This window comes from Heloderma suspectum, chromosome 5 (assembly GCF_057233095.1).
Source record: "Heloderma suspectum isolate Gila_16-S chromosome 5, 16-S_ref, whole genome shotgun sequence".
Lineage (NCBI taxonomy): Eukaryota > Metazoa > Chordata > Lepidosauria > Squamata > Helodermatidae > Heloderma > Heloderma suspectum.
In genome coordinates this window covers 166,178,579-166,190,359 of record NC_139462.1, presented here as the reverse complement: position 1 = coordinate 166,190,359, position 11,781 = coordinate 166,178,579, and the positions used below count along the sequence as shown (strand labels likewise).

The window sequence follows — 11,781 nt, the reverse complement described above, 5'->3', positions numbered from 1 at the left end:
CTACAGAAACAGTAGTTAGCTAGCAGAACTAGCTGGAAGAATAAAGTGAAAAAATATATTTGGCATTGGATCCTCTGTTTTTCCTAAATATGGCAGTGTTTCCCAACATTGTGCCAGCCTAAAACAATAATTGGTTGTACCTGATACTTGTTCAAAAATACACTGCATTGCATTTGTGTTAGTTGGCATTTTGTATGTGACTTCAAATGTACAACAGCTGACTGACACAAACCAGTAAGCATGAAATAGAATTCTTTACTACAGAACTATGAGAGTTTCACTGTACAATTTGTTAACGTGAAATTCATGTATTAAAATAACAACAAGTTATTTAATTCTGACCATCGAGGTTTACTATGCAATTCTGACTGTTTAAAAAAAAAGCTGTAAACTCAACTGCACAATGGTGCCAATATTCAGCATAAATTTTACACTATAGTCAAGAGAGTTATAGGGACTGTTTCATGTTATCACAGCACTGAAGTAAAAAATATCTCTTGGAGAGGAAATACTTCCCATTTCTGTTAATACAATCTAAGGGTATACTTTTAAGAGACAACAAAATAACTGACTTTCAAGAATTACTTCAGATTGATTCAAAGACTTTATATAAGAAAGATAAAAGTTTCTGTTATTTCAATCTTCGAAAAGCCAACCACTAAGTTATTGTGTAGACAGTCTGGTTTACAAACCACTCCATTTGCCTTTAAGGTGGCAACAGGTTTGCTTACCTTATCTTAACCAAGTCTCTAAAAACTCAGTTTTGTAAAGAACCAGAGTCTAAATAAGCTCATATTGAAAATGCTGCATAAAATTACATTTTTATTAAAATTCTGAGATATTATGTTTCTTGATTCATTTGTATTATTTAACCTAAGATGCCATCTTACAAGATACCTGTTGACAAAATTAGCTTTTCTTTCTTTTTTTACTGAGTTAGCATTTTTCCAGTCAGACTGGCTCAAAATTCCAGTAATATATAAGACAAGGCATACTCATCCAAACATTAGACACAATTTTGTCAGGGACTAATGAAATATGGAATTCTTGCTCATGTAGAAACTTGAGAGTTGGGCCAGCAATAGGTCTTGCAATAATCATATCGACAAATGTACAGTTTATGCTACTAAGAAGGCATTTAATCTTCAAATCCACTGGATTCTATATCATCTCTTTAACATTACGTATCAATAATATTAGTATTTTACAAAATGAAGCCCCCTCAAAAACTGGACACCCAAAAACAGTTACTGTAGTGAACAACAAAGGTCCCAAGAGCAAAAATAATTCAGCGCTATTCAGTCTTTTCCCAACTGTTTCTAATTTTTCTTTTTCCTTGGTTCTTACCAGTATTAATTATTTTGGCAAAGTCCACATCATAAGGTACAATAAAATGTGAAGATATTCTATACACAATCTTCCAATTTAAAGAAAAAACTGTGAAGTATTTTCACATTCTTAAAAAGTTCAGTGTATGAAAACTGCAACATATGGATGCTGAAGCAGCCAAACTGCAGTTTTACTCAGCATTTTGTAAGAATGTTTGTTACAGAAACTCTTGCTGTATGCGTGGAGCACAATTTAAAATGCTCTAAATTCCATGAAATTAAGTTGTTAAAAATCCAGTTTTAAAATGTTGTTTTAAGATATAGACAAAAAATACCTTATCTAAATCTATAAAGAACAGATTCAAACTAAAATGTACAAATCTGTGGGGTTTTTAAAATCTCCCCATCCCAGCTAAAGGCACTGCATGGTTTAAAGTGTGCAAATGTCTTGAAAGAAATGGTGCAAACAAAATCTGTTTTGTTTTAAAACACCTGTATTCCTTAACTTTTATAATATACTACAAAGTATTGCTTTTAATTATATCTGTGGCTTGCTTTTCCAAAAAACAGAATCCTGTCAGTCCACAGAATTGCAGATCTCTTTTATTTTCTGGTTGAAGTCTTCAGGCTGATCAGCATACACATAATGACCTGCACCAAGGATAGCCTATAGAAAGGGTGGGGCAGGGCAGGGGGAGAAAAATAGAGAAAAAATCAATTTAAAGTTCACTTACAAGAAAAAAAAAATTTTTACATAACCAATGCAGTGATTAAAAATGCTGAAAATATGCATTCTGCCAAAATTCCCATTGTTGCAACAGTCTTGACAAAAACAAAAGTCAGGAATTACAAAGGCAGGGGGACTCTTTCCACAACACAACAGCCTACCGTGGTGAGGCTACGGCATGTGTTGCTGCCATTTTGAATATGCAATCCCTGCTCAGGGGTTGTTGTGTCATGCAAATATGGCGAGTGTGGGTTGTGTGAGGATTAAACAACCCTCAAATAACCCATTGTCTGTTTTAGGGTTATGCGAGGTTTTTCTAACCCTCACATAACCCATGCTCGTTGGGTCTGCACAACTCAACAAGACCTGAGCAGAGGTTTGCATATGCAACTTGGTGCCCGTGGGTGCTGCAACTTTTCGTGGGTTATTGCTGTGCCATGTCATCCAAACCCAGTCAAGATGTTGAAGGTTTCTTACCCCAAACAGATACAATCTACAGGACAGCACAGAGCAGTTCACACTGAAGCAGTCCTGCACTTCTAGTCTCATTATAAAGGAGTTAATCAAGTATAATGAAGTGTAGTCATGTATTGCTGTTTTAATGTTTTAATATAATTTTAATTATATTGTTGTTTAATTTATATTTTAACATTTGTGTATTTCCATATGTTTTAATTGTATATGTTTTAATTTTTGTAAGCTGCCTTGTGTCCCACTACTGGGAAAAAGGCAGGGAATAAATTAATAATAATAATAATAATAATAATAATAATAATAATAATAGACATAACTGGCTCTGAGTAGCCAAAATGCGTTCAGGTTGCCAAGTCAAAAGATATATAAAAGCTGTGTATGACTGGAATATAAACTGCAAAGTGACTCATTTCCTCCTTTCGCAAGTCCCTGCTTTTCTTCTTTTCCTCCAATTCCCCTCTCTTTTTGTTTCATTTTTTTGCTCATTAGCCTGCAAGCAGGGATCATTATTTCTTGTGCAGCCTTCCCCAACCTAGTGCCCTCCAGATGTGTTAGACTGCAACTCCCATCTTCCCCAGCTAGCACAACTATTGACCATGATGACGAAGGCTGGCAGTTTTATAAATAAAGGAAGACAATGATATTCTTGGTCAATACAGGAGGGATTAATCTTTATGTTCCACTTTCTTTTTGCTATGAGCGCTTGATTAGCTTGCTCCACGTAGCAACAGAAGTTGCAAAAGTCATTCGATGAAGGCAAAAATTACTTTTAAAAAAGAAGTCCAGTGCACACGTTACTCTTCAGGTAGTGTTTCTTATACATTCTAAGGGCATCCTATGCAAGGAAACAGTTCTGCCTTTGGTTCTATATGTACTGAGGTTTGCTTGTTTTTGTGGCATTCATCCTGAAAGCAAACTGAATTTGGCCGAAAACTATTTAGATGTTGATGTTTATTGTGCTCCTGCATATCATAATCCAAAGAGATCCAAAGAAGATATATCTGTGTGAACAATAAAAGTTTCCCCACTCCATGCACAGCAGGCCATTGCAAGGTGCCTATGTGTGCAATCCTCAGCATTCAGTTGTTTAACTTCCGTGAATCTTCCCACAGCCCAAAGATTTGCTAGTGTTAGGAGGTGAGGACCCAGTGCGAAAAACACTGTCTCCCTCCTATGCTCAGCCTGGAGAAGGGAGATGGATCCACTAACACTACTGTGGTTGCATATCTCTGGAGCCAGAGCAAATTAAATTCTGAATAAATCTAAATTTATGTTGATGAGTATTACCTGTCACATTTATGCATGAAAAATAGGGCAATAATAGTTTAGCATCAGAAAAGTATTTTTAAAAACATACTTTAAAAAGTTTTTATTTGATCACAACCATCTATAGATGCGAGTCAGAACTAGGAAAAAGGGAAACATCGCTATCTGCCCCATCTCACTATCTGCCCCATCTGATTTCATCCTCCTAAAATCCTAATGCTATCATTCAAAGACATTGCAAAGAGCAGGCCGTTTATAGCGGAAATCAACATAAAGACTAGAATGTCCCACTTACTATTGTTTTCACATATGAATTTGGTCGCAGAGACTGGATGGTGGTCCCAGAATTGCCATCTATACATGATCGTGCTCCATAAATCACAGTGATAGGAATGTTTTGGTGCATATGGGCAATACGCTGCAGCATTGGCCTTTTTGCCCATCCATATGGAACTGTCATGTTCTTGAAAGCCGTTTCTCCACTATATGAAAAAGAAATTGTATTTTTTTTAAACACAGTTCTGTATTTTCACTTAAATACAGAACTATTTAACACTGTAGTTCTCCTTACATTTTAAAAAGCCTTCTATTTAAAGTGGGAAAATATATCACAGCTTGAAGCTTCCCATTAGTTCAAACATCCATACAAAAACACCTCTCCAGAAAAAGAACCTGGCAGACAATACATTTATATATAAAGCAGCAGCCAGTTAATGTTCTAATTGTCACCAGTAGCAGGAACTATACAAGTGCTGCATAGGACAAAGACTGATGCATAGGTGGTGACACCCATCCTTATCTCTCCATGTAACAGAAGCAGCTTACTCAGGTGCTAATACTGTGCTTCCATGGGATGTGAATGGCAAAGGTTCAGTCAGACTGGTGCCAGACACATGACTACAGATGCTGTGACAACGCAAGTTCAAAGTCACTTGTCTAAGATGTCTGCTGAGCTGAACAACCCCAATAAATTCATGATAGCCTTACAGAACTATTAAGGTGAAATTCCAGCCTGCAGAACAAAGGGATGGAAGTGTGCATATTGGGGGGGAGGGGGGCTTCCTATAAGCAAGCCTCATTAGTAAATTAAATGGATTTTGTAATCCATTTTGGAGTTTCTTGAATTACTGTTTGCACAATAAATAATGGAACGTACAGAATTCACCTGTTACAACCTGTTATAATATTATGCGGAGCAACGCTTATATAGAATTATGCTTCATTTCCCCTGCTGAATGCCATCATAAAAAAGGGAAAATCTGCATGTTTCCAGAAGGTATTCAGGTTTAGATTGTGGCTGCCTGCTAGGATAAGAGTTCCACAAGCATGGGGCAGCCACCAAGAATGCCTCTTATGTGCCCTTGCTGTTCAGCATGGTGCACAGTTGGCACCATCAAGACATCACTCTCAGCTGATGTTAAAGTCACAGCAGAAGACAAGAGGAAGCTATTCCTGAGGTAAACAGGGCACAAGAAATTAGTAATTTTTCAGGTCAATGTTCGACAGCCGTCAGAATTTTGTCCATATATTTTAGGACTGCTGGCAAATTGCATAAAAGACATCTGCAAAAGCCAAAGATTCTTTCCACCTTTGATTTCAAGGAGTTGGAATTTGCCAACTTTTCTGGCAAGCAGAGGTTATTCTTAACTTAACAAATTGAAATTGGGATTGGTGGTTCATGCATCTTCTTAGGCGGTGATTTTCAGCATGAAAAATGTCTACACTGAGAGGTTAGGGATTTCTTGGTAAATTCAAATACTAACACCACAAGTGGGACCTGCAAAACAATGCTGCAGTTGGAGTGTTCTTGTTCAGGGTTCCAGCCAGTCACGTTCTTTTGCCAGAATACTCCATTCTCCATCTGTCAGCATTCCATGCCCACTGACCATGCTCAGGGCCCATTGGGCTGTTTTTTCACCCCTAGAGATTTATTTTCATAAATATTTTTGTACTTTTGCAAACCTTGGGGTTTATTTATTAAAAATGGCACTCAAGACGCCTCAAGATGGGCTTCCCAAAGCCTGCTGATACCTCCCTCCTGTGCATGCCTGGTGCCATATTGGCTACATAAGGATCCACACTTGGAGAACCAATTCAGGATTACCTATAGGATTTTGCTAACTTATGCTTACCTTGGTGACTGCACATTACAATGGTAGATATATTCAGTGACTGTATCATCATCAAACATGGATGAATACTTTCTCTTAAAGTCTGGCCTAATACGCTGTACAAGGCTCAGTCCTGTCACAAAAAAGACACACATGAAAAATCAAAATTGCTAATTGTGAACACAGGATGGCTCTTTCAAAATGCGCAGTAATGATGATTTGTAACTTATTTCAGTGGCTACAGAGCTAGGTTATCTGCTCCTATAATTCATTATTAGTCATTTTAGACAGGAATTGGAGAATAAGTGAGAAGTCATGCTGGAGAATAAGTGAGAAGTCATGCTGTGAATGTACACTTATGATCTCCATGCAGACCTATGTATGCATGTCTCTCTCTTCACAGAACCAATCTTCTTTGGGTTCAGAAGTAAGCCTACAATAAACTCAGTATGCACATATGCAAGCTCTACTGGATTATTGCTGAGATATTTGAAGCTCAGTTCTGGCAAGTCAAATATAAGCGATGGGCACAAACACATGGGAAATCAATGTAGACATACATTCACTAAACTTAAGGAAATGTTATGAGTTGCATCCAAAGATTCACTCCTTCTATCAGAAAAAGGGAACCTTTGGATCAAATTAGGAATTGACAAATCAGTTTTGCTTTTTATAACGTTTGTCTTTTTTCAAGCATAAGTTTGCTCCATCCCATTTCTGCATGAGCTTGGAAAAAAACATTTTAAGTCTCTACAAAAATGTGTATACAATTTCACGTATATGAAAATGAAGATGTACTTTATATGCAATTTCCCCATGCATTCTTGTACACAATTTTCCCCAATATACACATTTTATGCAAACACTTTTCTCTAATGTATAAATTTTTGTAAGCCATTTCCCGAATGTATGCATTTTTGCTCAGAGAACTGCATCACAAAATTCAGAAAAAACAAAACCAGAATGATAATTGCATTCCGGTTTATGTATTTGTTTGGGAAGTGCAAATAACATTGCTTCATATTAGAATTTGAACCAAACAAATTTTGCCCCCACCCCTACATCAAACCCTATGTTCACCCTTAACAGCGAATGCATATTTAATGCTTATCTAAGCTTCCAGTCTAGGAATGCTATACGACCAGATACTTCTTGACATTTTTGTAGTATCAGTGAATAATGCCACTTTTCCATCTGTCTGGTAGGAAGGCGAATGGCTCAGAGTTATTACCACTATATACTCTATGCCAGTAGTGGGTTTGTGGGATCTACTTTGATTTTTACTAGAACCTCCAAGATCCACCAACCAGAGCCTGGTGCAAAAGATGTTCACTTAGAATTAGAGAATTCCAAGCCTAGGAATTTGCTGTAAGTTCTGAACATAGCTCAGTACTTACTTCCACACAAAAATCCATGTATGGTTACTCCATTGCAGCAGTATAATTTAGGTCATGGGGCGGGGAGTGATGTCGATGTTAAATACTTGGGAGGTAGAAATCCTTGCCAATCTACTGCAATCACTAAAAGTCCAGCTGTAGATCCAGACCTACCTTCTGCCCATCTCTGCTCTATGCCTAAGGCCTTTCCCAGAAGGAACAGTTGCAGTCCTTGGTTTGCCATCTTGGGAGGAACTGAACAAGGCTGCCCCTTATCCCCGCCTCCTCTTCATTCTGACAACTGAGCCATCTGCCACAGCAGTAAGCCAGAATGATAACATCTAAAGATAGAATGCAGGAATAGTTCCACACAAGCTGAGCCTCTTTGCAGATGATATAGCCATTTATTGAAAGAAACCTCAAACAGCCTCTTCTTCACATAATGGAAGAATTCCATTGCTATAGCATGGTGTCAGGCTACTGAGTAAGCCTTCAAAAATCAGAATTCCAGGCAAAGCGTCATTCCTTTTTTTGGGGCTTGACAAGCCACTCAAGCACTTAAGAACAATAATCAAAATCATGTATATAGAATATTACCACTATTCTATAATATAAAGGCAGATTTTTCTAAAATGGGGAAAATTCAGACATTGCATGACTTGGGAAAAGCACGTGTGTGTTCTCTCCTGTATTCAATTCCTTTTTCAGATGCTTCCTTTTTTATTTAACTTTCAAGCATCTAACCAATTGGCAAAGGCCAATCAAGAATTTTTCATGGTGAGGCAGGCTGAGATTAAAATTCAAACCCTCCAATCACAAATAGAACTGGGTACCTTTAAACACAATCATCATCATGTTGGACATGTGGCTGGACCAACCGAACAACAAATTTTCCCTGGAGAAAGAAACCCTTAGTTGAGTTGCTCTGGAGCTGCAGACACCTCCAGCCTTTAGCCACAGCAACACATCCACTGTATGTTTAGCGATAAATGCCCGGTATATCAGGGGGGAAAGCTAAGCCTGGGACACACTTTTTGACACAATAGTACCTCACTCATCTTTTCTGCCTGGGAAAGATTCTATAGCCTTTAAAGTTTATCATTCTTTTTCATATATCGATCAAAGGCACATCAGGGCAAGGCATTGGCTATGATAAATTAACCAGGTAAGCAGAGGGACACAAGCTCCCATTATTTTAGTAGTTACAGGTTAGGTACCATGTCAACTCTCCTACCATTGTGCCAGATACTGAGTTTAACAATGTTAAATGTGTTTTGTTAAAGCCTATTAGGATCCAAGGTCTAATAGGGTCTAAAGGTCTAAGTGCTAACCTATATCGAACTGTGTTATAATCTTTGTCTGATTCTATGTCATATCTGTGTAGTTGGCACTAATCTGCAAATAGTATTAAAAAGACACATGGTCTGACATTTGGAGCACTTGGGCCATCACCAGTGAAAATGCTTATAAAGTCATGTCCCTCTTATAAACAGTATAGGGGAAGTAAAGCAGTGGGTACTCTTCATCACATGTGTACACCTGCCCACTCATTTGAAACTCTGGGAAATCTATGATACAAATACAAATACAAGAAATCACTGGTCACAGATAGCCACTAGATCCACAATTGTTCTCTTCCTAACCTTTACATTTCTCTTCCTAACCTATAAATGTTTGATTAAGAATCTATTTGCCACTGCCAAAGTAAGTATTGCTCAGCACTGGAAATCCACTAATGAACTACCTGTTTCACTCTCATTTAACAGATGTGGGATCTTTGCAATAATATATAAATTAAACGGAGTAATGTTTGTAACCAGAGGTATGAAAAAGAACTGCTTAGAAACCAGGCTACTTTTTGTCTTCTACAGAGAGGAAAATAAAAGTATTATATCCAAACCAGACAACATATAGACACATTTTTGTTAAATAAGAATGATTTAATATCTGTTTCATGACTCTACAAGTTCATATGTCTGTTGGAGATGGGAGGAAGGATAAGTTTAAATATGGTACAAAACAATGTTTCTCTTTCACAATGGCTCGCAAGCCAAGGTTATCTTGAATCTTTTTTCTGTCTGTATTCTGTCTATTATCTATAATTATTTATGCTATCGCACCTGGAAAGCTTTTCAATAAAATGTAAAGCTGAAAAAGAAAGAGCACACGGGAAGGAGAAGGTTAATACCATTTAGACAGATCTTGCTACCTCTATCCTTTCCAAAAGACATCTAATGCAGCCTTGTAAATAAATCCAGAAAGTTACTAGCCTACTAGGGCCTTGCAGACAGCTCCATCCCTCCAGCATTTCTATGCTAGGCGCAGAGGAGAGACCAAGCTGCTGAAGGAGAAACTTTGTCCCTCCTTCACCAGCTTGCTCATTTGCCTTCATGGACTTCCATGCACTAGCCTGCAAGCAATTCCTTCTTGCCTATAGCCACCACCAGGCTAGTACTTAAATTGAATACTGACCTACAATCTACACAATTACAGTTTCAGAATTGATGACCAAGGCAATGCCATCAAAATAAACTATTAGTTAGCACTCACCAAAGGGTCCTGCTATTCTGAGACCAGCCAATGGATTAAATGGGCTCAAAATTGCTCCAAGTGCTTTGATCCAGATTGGAATAAGCCTCTCGTGTTCAGCACTGGAAGGCCTTTCTGGAAAACCCCATGGCTCCACTAATATAAGATGTTTTGCTCTGTGGGTATAAAAGTTAAGACGTTTCGTGAACAAGAGAGTATTTAAAATGGTGCAAGTTGTATTCCAGAATCAGATGTCCTTTCTGTTTTATAGTAGAAGGATTGCTTCTTCACTAAAAGCTCAGCTAGTTGATATTGCTTACTTCCTTTTTTTTTTAGCCACTGCTCTACCTATACCATAAATGCTCAGGTTTCAAGAAGCAAGAAGAGATTCTGGATGGTTAAATTAAATTAATGCTTATCTTGTAGCCACCTAGTGTTCTGCAACCTAAAATATTCATAGAGCTTATGTATAACTTATGCCTGGTTAGAAACAGCGCACTGTGAAATTCATGGTTAGAGATAGCTCACTGTGAAATTATGCGACATATATTCATGTACCTGAATGACCACGGTCAGGAACAAAATAATACTAAATCCTATGGTGTAATGTTTACACCATTGGCTTGGTTTTCAACTTAACATAGTTGATGTTAACCACAGTTTCTAGTTCAGACAAAACAATAAGCTGTGGTTAACTAGAAGAGGCACTATGTGGGATGAGGAGAAGGGAGGGGGAGCATGTGAGGTTGGGAGGAGGCTAGGCTTGTTCACATAGTGCTAAGACATGTTGTAGCATTATGTCAAAATGTGGCCACTGTAAAACCGCCCCCTTTAGAAGCCTACTAGACTGCAGTGTTCATCAGGGCAAATTGTATCAGTGAGACCACATCCTACAGTTTACTGCTTGGCAGTGACCCAGGAAAGAACATTTTCTGCAATTGTCCATATCCTTCGGAATGCTCTTCCCTCAACCATATGTGTCGCATCATCTCTGATGTGCTTCTGATGTCTCTTGAAGACATCTTTTTTTTATTCAGGCTTTCCCCAGTGACTGATACTGGATGCTATACCTTGTTGTTGCTGATATATTTTTTACCAATTTTCATCTTGTTTGTTTTTATCTTGTTTTGTTTCTACTGTATACTGTTTAGAGATTATTTTTAATCTCTAAAATGTAATCCAAGCATGTTTAGACAGAAAAAAGGCTCACAACAGCTAATTCTGGGAGCTGTAGGACTTTTTTCTGTCTAACCTTGAAGAGGATTGTGCCCTTAGAAACATTTTTAAATAAATAAGTAAAAATATTTGATTTCAACACTGTGGTGTTACAGTGAAAAAAGTTGACTCAAACTTATTTCCTAAGAACTTTACAACTGCATGTTGTGAGGAGTAAGTACTCCTTGGCTAATCTCCATACTTTCATTATGGCTGTATAACTATGAAGTCATACTTGACAAATATTTCATTAAAAAGACCTGCCAGAAATATATTCCAGTAACTATATGAATATTGGGTTCCAGATATCGTTGTATGTGGAATTGGAAACTAACTACTTAAGGTTTGTGTTCTGTGGCATTTTAAGTAAAAGGTCAGTCTTTTTTCTCTACATCCAAAATAATTTATCCAGTTGTCGGATAAGCTCTCTCCAGCTTACTCATTTTGCAGCAAAAAGAATGGTATTGGAGGGAACCATGCTCACCACCCTCACCACAGTGAGAGAAGAATCAGTTTCTGGTAAGCAGGATGAGCCTCTGGCTTCCTCAGCACCAAGAGCCAAAGAGAGGGGATGAACCACATCCCTGTACTGCCCCAAAGTGCTGCTCAAGTCTAGGATTTGTTTTGGTCCTGCACTTGCTGGGCACAACAGCATTGCTGTAACCAACTCCAAGAGGCATGCAAGCTTCCTGCTGCACTGAGTGGAGGCTCTGAGCTTGGAGTGTCCTTGGGTGTAAAGGAGAGCAGCCAGCGTG

The 11,781-nt window shown here is 38.0% G+C and overlaps 1 protein-coding gene across 2 annotated transcripts in view; it reads right to left on the bottom strand.

The window, feature by feature from the left end:
* Nucleotides 1-235: 235 nt before the first annotated feature.
* The window catches only part of ABHD5 (abhydrolase domain containing 5, lysophosphatidic acid acyltransferase), a 34,389-nt gene continuing 22,843 nt past the window's right edge, over nt 236-11,781 (bottom strand). For both annotated transcript variants that reach the window (XM_084858244.1, XM_084858243.1), the window contains 4 exons: nt 9,833-9,987; nt 5,928-6,039; nt 4,091-4,277; nt 236-1,995 (listed from right to left, as the gene is read on the bottom strand). In XM_084858244.1, coding sequence (XP_084714370.1) covers nt 1,906-1,995; nt 4,091-4,277; nt 5,928-6,039; nt 9,833-9,987 — 544 coding nt within the window. In that variant the 3' untranslated portion in view covers nt 236-1,905. The remainder of the gene's footprint in view (nt 1,996-4,090; nt 4,278-5,927; nt 6,040-9,832; nt 9,988-11,781) is intronic.